The sequence below is a fragment of the Aulonocara sp. 'chitande type north' Nkhata Bay genome, linkage group LG19 (genome assembly GCF_057382095.1).
Source record: "Aulonocara sp. 'chitande type north' Nkhata Bay isolate Kocher_YH1m ecotype deep benthic linkage group LG19, A_spYH_male_GT1.1, whole genome shotgun sequence".
NCBI lineage: Eukaryota > Metazoa > Chordata > Actinopteri > Cichliformes > Cichlidae > Aulonocara > Aulonocara sp. 'chitande type north' Nkhata Bay.
Genome location: NC_141362.1, coordinates 32,152,959 through 32,171,380, shown reverse-complemented (window position 1 = coordinate 32,171,380; position 18,422 = coordinate 32,152,959). Strand labels below are relative to the sequence as shown.

At 44.6% G+C, this 18,422-nt stretch overlaps 2 protein-coding genes across 6 annotated transcripts in view; both read right to left on the bottom strand.

Moving 5' to 3' along the window:
* Positions 1–268: 268 nt before the first annotated feature.
* Positions 269–4,382, bottom strand: adss1 (adenylosuccinate synthase 1). Its single transcript, XM_086274565.1, has 13 exons — positions 4,010–4,382; positions 3,058–3,160; positions 2,910–2,972; positions 2,781–2,831; positions 2,566–2,632; positions 2,334–2,441; positions 2,160–2,241; positions 1,944–2,070; positions 1,673–1,827; positions 1,011–1,135; positions 776–873; positions 527–676; positions 269–435 (listed from the first exon to the last, which is right to left on the bottom strand). The coding sequence occupies exons 1-13, from the start codon at positions 4,196–4,198 to the stop codon at positions 383–385; spliced, it is 1,371 nt and encodes a 456-aa protein (XP_086130691.1). The 5' UTR covers positions 4,199–4,382; the 3' UTR covers positions 269–382.
* Positions 4,383–4,491: 109 nt separating this feature from the next.
* Positions 4,492–18,422, bottom strand: part of LOC147307450 (inverted formin-2) — a 14,600-nt gene continuing 669 nt past the window's right edge. The window contains exons 2-23 of one of the 5 annotated variants that reach the window (XM_086274558.1): positions 14,918–15,328; positions 14,237–14,352; positions 13,994–14,153; positions 13,242–13,275; positions 12,818–12,959; positions 12,481–12,613; positions 11,548–12,258; positions 11,012–11,157; positions 10,814–10,875; positions 10,636–10,738; positions 10,443–10,528; positions 10,235–10,335; positions 8,911–8,981; positions 8,721–8,828; positions 8,548–8,618; positions 8,326–8,446; positions 8,049–8,213; positions 7,689–7,791; positions 7,430–7,582; positions 6,313–7,137; positions 5,966–6,019; positions 4,492–5,257 (exon numbers count right to left, since the gene is read on the bottom strand). In XM_086274558.1, the coding sequence (XP_086130684.1) occupies positions 5,967–6,019; positions 6,313–7,137; positions 7,430–7,582; positions 7,689–7,791; positions 8,049–8,213; positions 8,326–8,446; positions 8,548–8,618; positions 8,721–8,828; positions 8,911–8,981; positions 10,235–10,335; positions 10,443–10,528; positions 10,636–10,738; positions 10,814–10,875; positions 11,012–11,157; positions 11,548–12,258; positions 12,481–12,613; positions 12,818–12,959; positions 13,242–13,275; positions 13,994–14,153; positions 14,237–14,352; positions 14,918–15,314 (3,861 nt within the window). In that variant the 5' untranslated portion in view covers positions 15,315–15,328 and the 3' untranslated portion in view covers positions 4,492–5,257; position 5,966. Of the gene's footprint in view, positions 7,138–7,429; positions 7,583–7,688; positions 7,792–8,048; positions 8,214–8,325; positions 8,447–8,547; positions 8,619–8,720; positions 8,829–8,910; positions 8,982–10,234; positions 10,336–10,442; positions 10,529–10,635; positions 10,739–10,813; positions 10,876–11,011; positions 11,158–11,547; positions 12,259–12,480; positions 12,614–12,817; positions 12,960–13,241; positions 13,276–13,993; positions 14,154–14,236; positions 14,353–14,917; positions 15,329–18,422 lie in introns of all 5 variants that reach the window. The other 4 variants (XR_015126368.1, XM_086274559.1, XM_086274557.1 and 1 more) reach the window with 4 other exon arrangements.

The window sequence follows — 18,422 nt, the reverse complement described above, 5'->3', positions numbered from 1 at the left end:
TTATCTTTGTGATGGAGTCAATACAGTCCCAATGCACTCAGCTAACAGTAAATTAGTAATATATAGACAATTATATCATTTTTTGAAAACAGCAAGACTGGGCTCCAGAAATCAGATTATCATAAAACGTTTTCTTTATTGGATCATGGAAACACATCCACGTTTTTGATTTGCGATATGGCTATAAATGTATTTATAAATCCAATATTTTGACTCACAAAAACAGTGGGATATTTAACTACAACACAACAAACACAGTTAGCGTGGATCAAAGCTTATATGTTTGTTTATTATATAATGAAGTGAAGGTAACTTGGAGAAACATGCTTCAACATGACACACTGCCAGCGCTTCCATCAAGGGAAGGGGGTGGGATAAAGACTTAAAACATCTGGATCATGCACTCTCTGGACTTTCCAACGCCAACCCACTTGACTAAGAAGAGAGAAAAGAGCACAAAGAGTTTTGGTTATGTGTGAGAAAATTTATATTGAGATACACGAGTGTTATTTTCTCTCACACGTACTAGGAACTCCAATGTGGTTCTCAATGAAGCGGATGTAGTTTTGTGCCTTGACTGGGAGGTCATTCCACTTCCTAGCTGCTGAAGTGTCTGTCTTCCAACCTGGGAAGGTCTCATATTCAACCTCCACTTTCTGCAAAACGTCCATGTTGGCTTTGTGTTGAAAAGAAACCAGTTATTACCAACTCTTTAATCAGTCAGTCCTAAACAAAGACCATCAAATTAGGGAAATCGTTTACTCTTTTCCACAACCTGGAAAGTGGGGAATCCTCTTCCCGTTGAGTTTGTAGGCAACTCCAACTTTAATTTCATCCAGCACATCCAGAATGTCAAGTTTTGTCAAAGCAATGCTGTTGAATAGATGTCACATTTAACATGTGCGGTTAATCAGTGTCAGGCTGTGTGACGGTGCAGGAAAATGGCATGCTCGTGGGATAAAACACAAAAACCACAAAGCAGCAGATGAGCACCAGTCCTAATCACTCACGCAGTGAAACCATTAATCATGTGAGCATATCTGACGATGACCAGATCCAGCCAGCCGCAACGTCGCTTCCTTCCCGTGGTCACACCCACTTCGTGACCCCTCGTCTGCAGCAGCTCTCCTATTGCCTACAGAAATAAGCAAGAAATAAACATCTCTGCCTGTTATGATCCTAAAGATCTAAAAATAAATAAATAAAAATACATGCATATTAAGTACACCTGAAGTACACACAGCCGAGTACAATAAAACATCACGAGTTGGAGGATGCCCTTTGAACATCTTGACCTTAGTCCCTATGGCCTGTTCCCGTTACAGGTAACATTAACCCCAGCACACACAGTAAATATATCCTTAACTAAGAGTCTGACCCTAAATTTATCCCTGCGAACATGTGATCTGGAAAAGAGGTAAAGAGCCGTCTCTCACAAAATTTGACAGCTGCACTCAGTGAGAATACCCCCCCCCCCTTCACACACAGGCCTGCCAGCCGTGCTGCCTGTGTGTCAGCTGGGGGATCACAAACAAACTGTATATGTCAAGCTGAATATCTGCGTGTTACATAACATGTCATGTGTCTCTTTTTACAATACACAGACCGTGAAGGCCAAAAGCCAAACGCGTGACAAGATTTGCCAAGTGCTGCTGCGATACCAGGCACTCACATTGAGCTGTTCGGTGGGGAAGGCTCCAATGCCGACTCTGGTCGTGTAGGCCTTCGCGACGCCAAACACGTCACCAATATTCATCGGAGGGATGCCGAGACCGGTGCATGCTCCTCCCACGGTGCAGTTTGATGATGTCACAAAAGGATATGTTCCTAGAGAGACAATTTTGTATATTACAGCAGCAGCGATTTCTTCCCTTTTCATCACCCATATCCAAAGTAAAGTGAAAAAAAAAGCAAAACAACAAAACTATTGCTATGGCTCCTACCAAAGTCGATGTCAAGCAGAGCAGCATTGGCCCCTTCAACCAGAATTTTCTTAGGGGGGCCATGAAGAGCTTCGTACATATAATAAACACCGTCTCTAACCATCGGCCGCAATCTCTCAGCGAATTCCTCCATGAAGCAAGAAAACAGAGATATGTCTCAGTGCTGGAAACAATAACAGACAGTCACTCAATAACATCACTCTTATCAGTTTCTACCTTTAGTTTTTTCAGCTGGTCCTCAACGTCAACCGTCAAGGATGGATACATGGACTGATACTGTTGGACGAGATTCTTGAATCTAAAGAGATTTACCAGAGGTGTTACCCATGACATATCACTGTATACAAATGGATTTGACTCCTCTGCCTGAGTTTTACACACCATTCCTACCTAGTAGAGAAGTCCTTGAAGTCACCCAGGAGATCACATACGCGTAGACCAGTGCGAGATGCTTTGCTGGAGTATGCAGGTCCAATGCCCTTCTTGGTAGTTCCAATGCTATTATGTAAAACAATGTGTGAGATCAGTGTTGTATTCAATAAATTATCGTGTTGCGTCCTTTGGGAAAGGGTCAGGCTGACTCTGAATGGTGTCCTGCCCTCCTCACTATCGCTACCCTTACTTCTTTCCTTCTTGCGCTTGTCTTTCAGTTTCCTGTAAGCCATCAACAACCTGGTGGAAATCGAACACTGTGGAGAGACAGAAAAAACGATCGATAAGATGCAACCTTGAAGAGATGAATTAAACGGGCTATATATATATATATATATATATATATATATTTTTTTTTTTTTTTTTTTTTAAACATGGAAACAAAGAACATCTTCATAGATGTACCGAGGTGAGCTCTGTCTGAGACAATGAGTCTCTTCTCCCAGCCTTTCAGACCTGGTCAGAGAATAGAAATCACATGATTACATGCTAATTTGAGTCCACACTAGTTTCACTCATTTCTGCTAAAAATACCTTTCTTGTCATTTTTATCCCCTTCTTCAAACAAACCAGGTAGATGTATAACTACTCCATTACCTAGAAGATGAAGGGAAAAAGCAAGTGAGGGTAAATATTTGAATAATAGCGCATCTCTGTAAATAATAGAAATTGAAGCCTTTACCAATAAGAGATATGCTTTTGGGGTTAATGATCCCACTGGGGAGAAGGTGGAAGTCGTACTCCTTCCCATCCACCACCACTGTGTGTCCTGCATTATTCCCGCCCTATGGATCAAAGAATGTTTATTATTAATAATTATAGTAACTGGCAATGAGCAAGACATACAATCAAACACCCAAGGCCACCTCATCACTTTTAGCCACACTAACATGCCCCGTCTGATTTTTATGATGAGTGATAAGTGCCCTCTTTCCTGAGCTTTTCGAGCATCTATTTTAACTAACAGACTTGGCTGTTGCTGGTGGATCCTCCACTCTGTTCCCCCCTGGATAAGACTTGGCCTTCTCATGTATCATGTCAGCCTGAGAATGTGACTCCTGGAGCCCGGTGGGTTGGGCTCTCAAGCCTTCAGAACACAGGGTTCTAGTCCTGTCAGTAGTACAACACTGCAGGCTGTTGACAGCCTTCTCCGTGCCTGCTGGAGCTGAAGAGACCTCTTGACCGTTATGTGTCTTATGCAAGGCCGGGTCACAGACTGACCTGTCTGGACCTGTTTTTATTGATGATTTAATGCAATCAGAAAGAGTCAGTCAGAGGAAATTTACCCGAGGTGTTAGGTCGATTACAAGCATTAAAAGAGTAGTCAGGGTTTCGAAAAAGTGCACTTATTCATGATGCCTGACAGTATTTAAGACATTCGTTTTGAGCTGTCACAGCTGCCTATTGCATATTTTAAATTCGTCACAAATATAAACACGTCGCTTTATTGTAGTGGGGAAAAATATCCACAGCTACACTCGCGTTAAATATACCGGAGGTGCGAGTGTTTTCGCTTTCGCACCTGTTGCACATTACCAGGCGCCAGCAAGTCACAGAATTTATCGTGAGATCACGAATTCATGCAAAAATACTCAGCAGCACCACTCACAGGCAAATCAAATCCACACGTTTACCTGACATCTGCAGACAATGTCAGCTTCGGTAGCCAGTAAATCCACGACCTTCCCTTTCCCCTCATCTCCCCATTGCGCACCGAGCACCACGGTCACTTTGTTCCCCGCGTCATTACGCGGTCGCTTCTGCCCGGTGGCAGCGGGTTGATTTGCGTTTTTTTGGTCTTTCCCCGACCAGCTGAGCGACATGATGGTGTTGCCTTGAGCCTGTCCGCCTCAAGAAGACCCAACTGTCTCCAAGAGCAGCATTGCCATATGTGTAACCGCATATCCGATGATGTCAGAGCCAGACGTACAGAAGTACGTAGCTGTGCTCAAACAAATCACCCCCAAAGCTGCTGAAGCACCGAGATAACAGTTTTTACACAACCGTCACGAAGGTGGAATTGCTTAAACATTACTTTTTGAGGCTTCTCTAACCGATTCAGATTGCCTCAATACCGCCATCTATGCGAATCAGACGATCAAAAACAGAACAGACGAACAGTATCTTCAATTTTATTAAAATATACCCAACATTAAAAGTTAGTCCATTCTCGCTCTCCTTTATACGCATATATCCTGTCGCAGATCATTTGATTAACAAAGAAATTAAGACATAAGATTTGTATTATTTTATGATTCAATATCTCAAACCAAACACTGCATCTTTTTATGGGTGCTGCAAACATAAACAAAGCTTATAGCAAAAACACATTCACTGCATATTACAACAATTATACAAACATAAAGAACATTTAGCTTTTTTTCTCCCCCTCAAAATAGTCCTCATAAACACAAAAACCCTCCAGTTTACATAAAGTGACTCGGTAACGTGAAAACTAAGAGGAGAACTAAGGCTGATAGAGCTTTTGCCACTGTGGCACTCTCTTCCCCAAACATTAACTGCAGACTCAGTCGCTGTTTTAAAAAAAAAAACAACTCAAAACTCATCTTTTTAAAACTGCTTTTGGTTAATTTTTTGCCTGTTTTATTTTCTCTTTTTAAATCTTTTTATGACTTGTAATCTTATGTGCAGCACTTTGTGATTCTGTCTTGAAAGGTGCTATAGAAATAAACATTTATTGAAGAAAAAAAAAAATCCCAGCCTCAGATGTGGTCGCTCTTCTTGGTCAGGATGAGGCTTCACAGAAGACTTCCACATCCTCCAATCAACATTATGGAATCCCAATAAAATAAACTGTTCTGAACTCCTGCTCGCAAGTCAGCATTTTCTTTTCCCTCTCGATTTTCTTTTTCTGGAGTCACCTAGAGAGAACAAATGCTCAAATCAATAGTGCGAATGAAAGCGTGTACTTTAATACCTTTCACAGTTATTTCTGTAAGCGACACTGCCGGCTCAAAGGCCCTTGGCAGAGAGGCGCTTTGCTTGCAAACACTATTATTGGCTTAGAGATGCCCAGAGTTTGAGTTAATTTTTTTTAATACATTTTATATCATGTACAGTATGTTTAATTAAAGTTTAATTAACAAAACAGCTTACAAGAAGCACACGAGACTGTTAGCAGGTTAAATCGTTGCAGATTCAGAGAATGGACAAGAATATATGGAGGAAGAAGAAGAGGACACAAAAGTGACAGCTTTCATGAAATAACTGTCCACAATGGCTTCACAGAGACTCCACAAACGGCGAGGCTGTTTGAGATCAGAAAACTTAATTTCAATAGATTAACCACTAATTAAAGATGAGTTATTATTGCACAAGACAATACTTTTATTTTGCCCCCCCGGCTCAAGTTTAACAGATATCACAAGCCCCAAGAGTTTAGCCCGACAACCAGCTAAACTGGGAGAGCGTTAAGAGAGACGGCCGTGTGTTAAAAGTCGGACAACACAGACAAATGAGATCCAGATTCCGGTTAGACCAACAGATGACGTGTTATTTGGAACAAAAGCTCTGACGATGATTGAGTTAATTTCCGGCTTACGGTTTGCCATCCCATCGACTTGACCTACCTCACTGCAACACACAGCCTGTTTTATGTTTAGTGTGTCCTTTCCCACTGTTACCTTGTGTTTCAGAATGGAAAACAGAACATTCAAACAAAAAGGGACCACAGGTTTTAAAAAATCCATTCAGTATTCAATCTTCAAGACAAATGCTGCACGCTGCATTCATACTATTTAATTTAAATGATATGTATTCATGTAAAATATTTATGCACATATAGTAAAATAGCCCATACATAAGATATAAAATGTTAAATGGAATAAAAACAACACTAACAGAGGATTCGCTTTAAGAAACGTCAAGAGGCTAGCATTCCAGAGATGGCCTTTATTGAAGTGAATGGATAGGTTACCTTGATTACTCTTCTTTTTGTTTCGTTTAAAGAGCTTCATCTGTTTCTTTGGGTCTGGCTTAAGGGCTTCGGACACAGATGCCAGATCTTCTGGTTCCAGTGCATCTTGGACGTCGCATTGCACGATGCCTTCATCGAGCGTAATCAGGCTCTTTTTGGGGTCTGCAAGTTTGCAACTATCGACCTCGTCTTGGCCAGACATTTTCGCCCCCGTGTACGCGGTCTCCTCGTGCCACTTCTCTTGCCCTACAGTCTCTGGTAAATGGCTTGGTTTATTAGTAGTTTTTCCTTTCCCCTCTCCCATAATATCGCTTTCCATGCTCCGCTTTGTGTCCGTACTTGGAATTTCTTTGACATGAACGTTTACGCTAAGATCCGTTGGCTGCTCGGGGGCCGGGCTGGGTGTGTCGTCAAACGTAGCCTCCAGCAGGTCAGAGTCTGAGAGGGATGAAGGACTGATGACGCTGGTCTCTGCTGAATCTAGTGAAAAGCCATTTGTGGGGAGGCATGGTTGGTGGTCCCCTTTAACCTGAGACTGAGCTTGAGTCACATCTATGGGTGATGCTGCATCTTTCTCTGGCTGCAGAGATGTAGGTCTTCCCAGGAGTGCCGCTGGAGCTGTCTTTCCTGGGAGTGTGCTTGGAGGTGCGGCTGTGCCGTCGTGCACTGCATTCAGCTGAGGAGCCGGCAGAGTCTCTTCTGACGGGCTTATAAAGCCGTTCACCTCGCCCGTGCTGTTGTGGCGACCCTCTGTCCGAGACGCGGTAGGAGCGGAAATGGTGGCCATGTCGACGGCTTCTTCGCCTACAGACTTCACACTTGATCCTGGGGGACAGAACAGCCGATCAGTTAACAGAATTAACATCTGAAGTTAGGGGATGTTCTGCAGCGAGCAATGAGACAGGACGACTAGAGGCTCTCCATAAAAAGAAATGCTCACATGGGCTCCACAAAGCAAAAAACAAAAACAAACAAAAAGCAATGGCGCTAACTTAGCGAGACGGGAGGCGGTGCAGAAGCACAAATAATCCAACAAGGCAGTTTTGTGGCTCGCAGTTAAGCGGATCAGGAGCGGAGCTAGGAACTGCGGATGGAGACCACGGCCTCGTATCCTTACCATGTGGGCAGGTATCCCTACGCATTTCACTAGAAGGGAGGCTTTCCGAATCGCACCTTGGCCGGGTCTTTCTGAGGCTGAAACCTTTTCTGATGTCCGCCAGGAGGTTTTCTATGATGCAGCCGTCGTTCTGCGGCACAAAACCTTTCTTGACTAAAAAGAAGGGCACAAAGAGGACATGGGAAACACGATAGTCACATCACATCTTGTTCAAAATTTTCTAGTACAGTAGAAGAACACAGCGCTCTTCACAACTTACTTATTTTCCCATTCTCTCCTTTCTGTCTCTTGGACTCTTCCTCTGCCAGCTGCTTCTTTCTCTTCTCAGCCTTGGCCACCTGTTCTGTCCGAGTTTTGTTTTCCTGTTATCATTAAGGAAGGATTTCACTATCTCACAAGTACAAAATGTACATAGCAGTTTGTCTTTGTGTCATTTGGGCCGTAGCATATTAACATGTCTTAGTTTTCCACAGTTTATTGATACAAATGTTACAAACAAAACACTACCTCCCACACACAAGAGGAAGATTTAACAGTGCCAAGTGCACGCACACACACACACACACACACACTTAAGATTGTCTCATAATGCTTGACATCAACCAAAGCGGCCTCTGACCTTCAGCGCCTTGATGAAGAGTCCTCGGAAAGTCCTGATGGTACCGAAGAGTTCCTCCAGTGACAGCTGATTGGCATCTTCACATAAATAGACAGCCAGTTCACCCTTTTTCGTCTCAATCGCGGCGAATCTCTCGTTTAATTCTCCGAACAACTCCAGATTTGCCTGCAGCAGAGAGAGAGAAGCATTTGGGATGTGGATCCAGCTGCCAAGAAAACGGTGCCGAGTTATGCAGTTTTGCAGCCATTTGGAGAAAAAGCAAAGATTGACATTTTACCTCAAGAACTTTTGCATACTGCTCCTTCACCTCCTCCGCAGAGTTGGAGACTTTCTTGGCTGTCTCATTCAGCCGTTTGAGTAACGCACTGGCTTCTGACTGAACAGAGTCCAGGTTAATTCTGAGGAGCAAGGGTGACAAGCGCCAAGTGTTAGAAATCTTTGACAAAATAGTTGAAGAAAAAAAAAATTAAGACTAAGTTTGCATGAAAGATTTCCATACCCTGCTGCCTTTTCACATATGGCTATTTCATCCGGTAGAGCCAACAGCTCTGGGTGGTTTGCCTCTGCTTCCTTTGCAAAACAAGCCATGCAATGGGTGATTAAACAATTTCATGACTGAGGAGAAAAAAACCCCCAAAAGACACTGCAGTAGCTGCTGGCCGGTTTGCGTACCTCCAGGATGTGATGAAGCAGCGTAATGCGGCTCTTGTTGGCCTTGGTTTCTGTGAGCTTGAGCAGGGAGCTAATCTTGAACCCCTCGGCGTTCCCAGTGTGACTTCCCTGAAAGTGGACCAGTGATTAAAAATGCAAACTGTCTAAATGTCAGCTCAACTGACGGAGAAATGAGGGATGAGGTTCTTACATAGTTGAGAAAATTTCCCACGTCGAGGATGAGCCTGCAAAAACTGGGCATGAGCGTGCTCGTTCTAAGAGCTGGGAAACCAGTGACATTGTGTTAACATATAAGACATATTTTAAGCTAGCCAATTAAAACAAAGTTCACCCTTAATCAAATTTCCTTATTTTTCCACAATCAGGCCTGTTGTGCTATTTTCATAAATGATGTCCCAGTTATTTAGCAAATAGACAAGCTTCGTTGTGCAGGAACTTTTCTTGCTTAAGTGAATGCATCGTCATCACTGAACAGAAGGAAGCCCACATCCATCCCCACGTGAAGCATGCGCCTGTGACAGATAACAGGACGCAAACATTAATGATACTCCTCTCACCTGGGCTGTAATGCCATCTACTCGCATTAAGCTGGTGGATATATTCATCCATCTACTCAATTTCCTTCCTCCCCAAACCACTGCCTTATCCTCTTCCTGAGGCACTCCCAAGCCAGCTGACACACATAATGTCTCCAGTGTGTCCCGGGCTTTCTCCCTGTTGGATATGCCCAAAACGTCTTCACCTAGGAGGCGACCGGATAGCATCGTAGTCAGACACCCACTCACCTCAGCTGGCTGTGGAGGAGTGAACGCGGATGACTACGTTCCTCACCTGTACAAACAGTGCTCAGTCATGACAACATGATGCGGATGGACTAATCAAGCTGACAGCTTCGCCTTCACACTCAGCTCTTTCTTCACCATAACAGACTAACACACTGCCCGCATCACCGCATATCGTGCAGCAAATCCATTTGCCAATCCTGCACTCCTCCACTCACGAACTAAACCTGTAAATACGTGAACTCCTCCACATGAGACGATAGCTCAGCTCCACCCTTTTCCTGGCGGAGGATCGTGGGCTTCGCTCTGTCTCACTTGGCTTCAAGCCACCTCGGAGATGGATGTGGTGGCTAGAAGTGCTCAATAAAACACACATTGTGCAAAAAGCCAGCATGATTCGGAGAATGCAGAGCCAGACACCCTTCCAGGTGTAGATGGCTCGGTAAAGAGAGAAAATAGTTCCCACACAAAACTGCTCAAAATAAGAATTATGGATTTGGTTTTTTTTGAGTAGCTGCATCATGATTTCTGGAAAGAGACGTTGCAGTTGCACAAATCCAACATTTTCTGCTTTGAATATCCTCAAGGCAAGTGCCATGTGCTTTCATTGGAGTCAAGAGTTCAACAGATACACTGATGAAAAGCCAGAAAACTGATTTTAAGGTGAACCCCTCCCTTAAGAATTATAGCTGAATGCATGCGAACACAGGTGAGGGACTAAGGTTTACTTACAGTGGCAGGCCTCCTCCATAAACTTGACTTTAGGTTTGAGCATCTCCAACACTGATGCAGTTTCCTCGCACAAAAGCATGCACTCAATCCTCAACTGATAACTGAAGAGAAGAGCGAGAAGAGAAGAAGTCACGCACACGGCAGCCACGCAAGCAACACTTAAAGCAGAAATAAACTTAAAAGAAGGGGGGGGGGGGGGGGGGGTTACCACGGCACAGTAAGGAGAGCGGTGTAGAAGCGATCGACGTTTGCCAGCTTGTCCTTCTCTCCCTGGTAGGACTTCAGATTCTCCATCTACGTGAAAACACAAAGCACTGACTCAGACAAAGCACCATCATTCTCAAGCAGGGCCTTAATTGGCAGATAAAAACACTCGAGGTAAGGATGTTGGCAGCACAAACCTCATGCTTCTCTGGCAGGAGCTTAAGCAGCTGTTTTAGCACCTCCACGTCAAACCGAGTCCGATCCCCACTCTGGATCATGCCCACAAACTCCTCGTTTGTGCTGGACGGAGAGAACATAAAAGGTAGAAACACGAGCAAAACGCATCAAATCACAAAAATGTGTTTGATATCTCACCATTTGAACTGCTTGAGGAATATATTCACGTTCAAGCTTTTCTTTGGGTCGATGAACGTGATCTATAAAAAGGTGGGTGGAGAAGGGGGGTGTAAGAGAACAAAAACAGGATTACTGATTGTTCGCCTCTGCTTATTAGCAGTGTTTTTCTGAGTGTTTCTGCTCCGAGGAGCACCGTCGAGAGCTGACCAAGCACACCTCTTTAGGCTCCTTCTTGACAGGAGCAGCTGCCCCCTTGTCTTTGTGTTCGGCCACCGGGAGGCAGAACAGCTGCTCGATGCTGCTGTAGTCGGGCTCGTGAGGAGGCGGCTCTTTCTGAACCGAGGCCCACATGGAGTGACCATCTGTGTGCACGAAGGAAAAGAGTAACCCGTCATGAGCTTGTGCGGCTCCACTTTTGTACGGACATTGTGCCAAGTGATCATCTCTCTCCTTCCAGAAACTTGAGGGAAGCCTTCGACACCCACATTAATTAACACCCAATTTTGGATGGTTTAACAACTCAGAGCGCTATTCATGTCAGCGCTCCACTCCCATCAACTGTCCACCACACAGATGGCAGCAGCCAATGCCTTTGCTTAAATTCCTCATAATTATTGCTATTTAAAAATGTGGGACCTATACTGTATGAGCTGATAATACAGATTTATGCAACAGAAGAATTAGTATGAGATTTGACAGTTATTAAAATTAAAATAAAACAATTTTAAAAAATGGAGGTTTTATCCGCTTACCAGTAACAGTGCGAAGTTTCTGCCAGTTGAGCTTCTTCATCCTCAGAGTGGGACAGCGGCTTGTCTTTGAGGGCGCGCTGCAGCCCAGGGCCAGGCTACTCTGGGCCACAATCATGCCTGTTGGAGGTGGAGGCGGAGGAGGCATGCCGGGTAAAGGTGGAGGCGGTGGTGGCCCACCACCCATCCCTGGTAAGGGCGGGGGAGGAGGGGGGACCCCTGGTCCAAAGGGCAGAGGAGGTGGTGGTGGTGGTGGGGGAGCCATTCCAGGCAATGGAGGAGGTGGCGGGGGACCAGCAAACCCTCCAGGTAGCGGTGGAGGAGGTGGCGGCGGTGGTGGCGGCGGGCACTGCTTAGAGGGCGGTAGAGGGGGTGGTGGGGGTGGGGGAGCCATTCCAGGCAATGGAGGAGGTGGCGGGGGACCAGCAAACCCTCCAGGTAGCGGTGGAGGTGGCGGCGGCGGTGGTGGTGGCGGGCACTGCTTAGAGGGCGGTAGAGGGGGTGGTGGGGGTGGCGGTGGAACAGAGGTACACAGTGGCCTTTTAGGGGACGGTGTGCTTTTGTTTGGCTTCTCCATGTACGGGTGATCCAGCTCCGTCTGCACAGCCTTATCCACTTTGACCCGCAGTCCGTCCACCTCGTGCCGATCGTCGCAGCTTTTTCTTTTAAAAACCATCAGCCGCTGCATGATCTTCTCACAGGACTCCATCTGAGCTGCAGCACAAAACCAGAAAACACACACACGATGTGAATTAGCTTCCCACTCTACGACAGAAGCTTTCAGCCATCCTAACACCGGCTCCCTGCCTTTCATCTCAAGGCGATCTATATGCCTGAATAATCACTCGTCTTCACCATGTGGCCACTAAGCAGCCATTAGCCTCTTTTAAAGTGTTGATCTGGAGTGAAAGCATTGTTGCTGCTGTGCTGACTCACAGTCCTGGGCGAGCAGTATGGCTCTGTTAGTGATGGCCTCCAGAGCCAGCCAGATGTCAGGGCGCCCTGGTCCCAGCACCAGCAACGTCTGCAGGATGGACAACAGCTGGAGAGAGGCTGGGGAGCTGCTCACCTGCACACAAACACCCAGAAGAACATTAAGCTTGATAATTTGCACAAGGATAATAAGGTATTTTAATCTGTAGCTTATTAACAGATCCCTCTCTTTACTGTGACACTTCTGAGAGAAAAGCCACATTCATGCAGTGTTCTGCTTGATGGACTATATTTTTTATTAGGAGGAGTTGACAGAGCCATTTCAATAGGCTTTTCTCACCTTGTTAAAAAGTGTAGTAAAAACCTCCAGGTGATTACTCATATCAATGCCCCCATACACTCGCAGGAGCTCTTCCTCATCTTCAGCCATCGCCTCTTCAAAAGCTTCGCACTGAATAATCAAGTCTTCATCCTCCTGCTCCCTGCAAACGCACACATGCGTATTACAGTCATAGCTCGGTTCATAGTTTAGTTCAGTCCCATTTTCAGTGTTTTTTCCTTAAAAAGTTCTGACAAGGACCTTTGATCCAATTTATGCCATTAATGGAAATACATCACAAAACTATTTTCTAAAAGCACCATTTCACTTGCGGTGATTATAGCTTTTAAAAAGGAACCTTTAAAAATGTACCTCAGCGACTTTATTGCGGAAATTAAGAGGCTGAAAAAAATAATCAAATGTGAACACCAGAAGGATGGCTCACCTCAGCTTTGGCAGAACATCAAGTAACTGAAGCCCTGCAAGCAAAATGACACAGCTCCGAGTAAAACAACAAGAAATCATGAAATGTCTTACAAACAGTGTCGCCTGCCGCCACACAGGACTATATGTTAGTTTGGGGGGAAATTCCAGGAAGTCACAGGTGAACAATCAGAAAGGAGGCGTGGCCAATCAGGTGGCTGATTGGTCCAAACCAATTGGACCAATCAGGTGGCTGATTGGTCCAAAACTAATATACTGGGGGAGAGAAGCTATGGGATATTTCTCAAACCATCATGAATGTGGTGCTCTTCAGGAAGCTTGGCGGTTAACACTTGTTCCTCATTTAAAATAACTGTTAACTTAGTCAAAGGTTAAACCAGTGTTTGCACAGAATATAAACTAGTGGCCCTCAGAGGAAACGGCCTACTCTGCATTCAAGGTTTAATGCTGCCCAATTATTCTGAGAGTGGTGATATTTTCATTTCTGCTGATTTGTGGTGCAAAATGAATGAATTACACCATCTAATAAAGGCTTGAATTTATTTATTTTTTAATTCTCAGGCATTTTGTAAAAGTGAGAATGAGGCCAGGAGACCTATTCTTAGTCAGACCCAGTGACAGATATATTCGTATGAGCGCTCCTGCCCATGGCCTGCTTTGTATTCACTTTGAGCTAACAGTTTACCCACAGCGTCACCTTTTCCTATAACAGGACAGTAAAGGAATTAACTGTTGAGGAGCAGCCAAACCTACCGATGAACTCCTTTCTCATCCTATCCCGCTGCCTGAGGTCCTCTGTCCCAAAGATGAGAGCGTTGATGACACTGAGGAGCGTGACCATGTACGGGACGTTATCTGTGGCCTGGAGCTCGTTCATAATCACGCTGAAGCGATACTGCTGTGTCTTTACGCCCTGAAGGAGAAACCACATTTGAGATGTGAGAGGAAAGTCAGAATGGAGCTCTGCTAACTTTTCTACAGGTTTAATCTGCTTGCCTTGTAATGTTCCAGGGCGTCAAGTGCCAGCCGATGACCGTCCAGAGAGAACATGCTGAGGGCTGCAAGAAGCTCAAACACCTGCTTCTTCACCATGGTGTTGGAGGTGTCCAACGCTGTGTAGCATAATGATTGCACACATCAGCAAAGGATGAATTCTCCTATTTTCCATATCAGTTTTCCTTAAAATAATTCCCCCGTGTCTACTCTTTCCGCTTTGTGTCCAGACCTAAAGTAAAAGGATTGTTTTGCCGTCTTTGAGGCAACACTACTTGAACTTTGCCCTCTAAAGATCTGTTGCTGTACTGTAGATAAATATGTGTCTGTAGGTGGGGAAATCCAATATTCACAGCACACTGTCACATTACAAATTCAGGGATGTCCCGAAGCGACCCTTAATGACTCATGTCTGCATGTTAAAGCTGAGGACATGCCTGGAAAATTCAGCTTGACAGAATGAGTCACAGAGAACCCTTTAATCATGTGAGCTATGACCACTTTAACACAATATTACAAATGTTACATAAAACACGAAAAAAAAAGGTCAAATCTCCTGCCATTAAAGAGGAGACGGCTTTATTTGAAAGAACTTTTAACAATGAAATATCTGGAACGTTTATTTCCATGTGAGACTGAGCAGAGGCATCAACACGACACTGGGAAAGCGCATTTGTGGTCAACCTTGGGAGAGCTTCCGAATGTATCCCTCGTTTTCTATGATGAAGTGAATCCCCGCCGTCGAGTTCATCACTGCTCGGACGCAGCTGACGCAGGTGAGCTGCAGGAGAGCATCTGCAATGCGAGAGCATCCGCGCCCGGAGAGACGGTCCAGGGCCTCCAGGAGGAGATCCAGCCCGCTTAACTCCAGGAACTGCACCATCCATGTCTGATCGCTGCCTTCCAGGCGACGCTTCAGCCCAGAGTAGTTGACGACAGTGGGGACTTGGAGCAGTCTGATGCACAGCTCTGGATCAGAATTCTCCAGGTTGGCTTCCTGCTGAGTGTCAGAGTCCTGCGAGGAACCCAGGCGATCCCTGACCGCCGCCCACTTCTTTTTCCCATCTGATTTTCCAGACATTGCTGCTGTATAAACTGCAGGTGGGGAGAAAAAAAGAGAAACATTTACAGTTCTGCAAGTGCTGTACAGATGAAGCGAAACAGCTCTCAGGAAATTCTGCAAGTTGGTAGCGTGCAGATACCGCCTGCCTGCTTGCGCCGACATGCTGTAATCTTGTGTGGCAGAGGGCTATCATTGTTATCCAAACCACAGAAAACAGGCCAAAACTATTCTTTATCGAAAGCAGAATGGAAAACGACAGCTTTGCACTTTAGAAACGAGTAAAAGATACGTCAGCGGCCATCACCAGCTCTGCCAAACATTCCATCTTAATCCTGCTTGAGCGAGTCTGACTGCCAGCTCATCAGAACTCTGCACAAAGCCAGGCTTGATGCTATTTGGATAACCTGTTCAGTATTTTCAACAACAATAAATTAAATGCCAAGTTAGCTGGAATTAAACTGCAACGTTTGGGAGGCGTGCTTGTGAAGAGCTGATACAAAGAAGGAAGCTCACGCACTGATGGGCACACACGATCCCTAAAAGTCGCCTTTTTCTGGTGTATTTTCCCATCAGTGCAATCCCCACTTTCACCAATCCGTCTCAACCAGAGCCTCGAAATAAATAACACAGGCACATTCCTACACACGGAGAAAGTCAACAGGGTAAGAGTTTAATCCAAAAAAGGGGAAAACTTTGCCCCGAAAGTCTAAAAATACTTTGTTTCCAAACTTGAAGTTGCAATATTAGCTGCTCCACCACAAGAAGGCTCCTGTGTCCCCAGTTGTTGATTTTACACTTGGCACGGAAAGGATATACAAACGAGACAACGGAGCGAGCACGGAGAAACAATGCAGGGCAAAAAAGGTCAGGAAAGGAAAACGGCCAGGAAGGAATTCCAGCCTTCACCAGTCCTCTTTATCAACCTAAGCAACAACATAAGGCTCTGCTTTCTGCATGTTAGATGCTCTGTAAACGAAACTGCTTGCAAATGTCTTCGCTGACTCCTATAAGTGGGTATTTTCTCTGAGAACAAAGCTGCTGTCTTGTGAAACATCCTCCAAATTGAATTTCAATCCGCTCTGCGGAGTCAAGGTAAAAATGAAGCCTTTCTTTTCTCACTTTTTTTCTCTCCTGGCAAAGCATTTGTCACTTCTGACTGCAGCATTTCAGTCCTGCTGCCAGTGTGAGAGTGTTACCGTGGCAGCAAGCAGCCAGACAATGGTCTTTTACAATAGGCCTTCTCAATGCTCTTCAAAGGGCCGTGTTCATCAGTCACAAAATGGATGCATGCTCCCTAACCCCCTTCCTCCTCCTCTTTCTCAGGCTAATAAGACTTATGGCCACTAATCCTTTACACACTTTCTGATTCAGAGGTACAGCTTGCTCTCATTTCCAAAGTAACTGGAGAACAAAAGTTGCAAATTGACGCCTGTAAACGGGAGAATTTTCACAGTCATGAATACTGTGAAGTTACTGGGAGTCATTAAAATGCGCTGAGAATTTTGTTAAGTGGATTCCACAGCTGACTCACACACTTCCAAAGAGAGGCTGGTGTGTAGAAAAAGCGTGCCGCGACTTGGCATGACTTGGCAGCACAGTTTGGGAACTTTTCAGAAGGGAAGGAAAGGACTTTCCTGGGAGAGGAAGCTTGGCTTGTGATAAATACACTGGTGGTATGACAGCTCCAGTTCCTCCTTTGATGCTTTAGTTTCATTTCTAAGGAGTGCTTTCCGACTTAAGACACATTCTATCCAAGCACAAATATCTGGGCTACATGCTGAGCAACATCAGAGATGATGTGTAGGGAAACAACACATGCAATTCAAAAATGATCGTATAGTACAAAAAGTCTGAAATCAGTAAAAAGGCTGCTGAAGTTTCACGTAAAAAGTGCTCACTTGGTTGATCAGGTGACTAAGATGCCAAAAGACAGTGTCAAAACAGCGTCATTAGTGTGCCCAAACATCCTGCCTGGAGAATTTCCACTGTGTCATTCCACTTTGCTTTCTCTGCACTTTCCTGTGTGCTCTCTACTCCTCTATCAATTAAAGCCAACAAAAAGTCTATACTTGTTTGCAAGTCATACACCCACCCACCTGATTAAATCTACAGTGTTGATGTCAGACACAGGCCCTCCAAATCCAGCATTTCTCAATAAAAGAAATCAGTGCTTATCAAGACTTATTCATTCGTTCAAATTCAGATTTCTATTTATAGAAAATTACAGTTTTTTTTCTACTTCAGACACAAAGCTTTTAGATGCCAACCCAGAATCTCCCTGAACTCCCGTTTCCCATTACCTGACTGATCAAAAGCCATTCACGCGCAGTAGATAAGCAACTATAAAGGAACAACAAATAAAAGGAAAAAAGGCGACACACCTTTTAGTGGTGCATAATAAAAAGAAAAGAAAAGAAGTAAGATAGCTGCTTAAATTCCTATGTAGATCTAGCAGTTTAGTTACGTCGAGTGATCCTCTGGTTAACTGCTCCTCAGCACTAATGTTTGCAGCATATTCTTTTCTGCACTCCTCAAACATAAGCCACTTTCATTTTCCGACCTTGTCTGCCAGAACATGTACCACTAATAGCAGGCTGATTCACTGCATCAGGACAAACCTACTCACCGGTCCTCTGGTTTAGCCGCCTACACAAGCAGCCCACTGCTACAGTACAACCTCAACACTTGTGAACATGCAGGGACATCTCCACTGACTTATTTCCTCAGAAGCATATGCACAGATTCTGTGTGCAGGGCCATGTATGACAGTAATCACAAACAGTAAATAAACAATATACAGTCTACTGAGACACCAGATTGAGCAGAAATTGTATGAAATTTGAGACTATTTCATTTAAACACTGAAACTACGGCTGAAATCACGTAAATCCCTTTATGGATGATGTTAATTAGAGTTTGAGTATTTACAAATAATTAAGCGTTAATCCACACTTTAATAATCTTGTTGCCCCCCCCCCCACTCCACTCTGTATTTACATAATGATTATTGCAGCAGAGCACATCTGGTGCTCGTTTAAGGAGCATCCACATCCACACCTCCTCTGATTGTCTTTCCGCTTTTCGAGGGAGTGACAGGCATGCCTGTAAAGTCTTCAAGCGCATTCT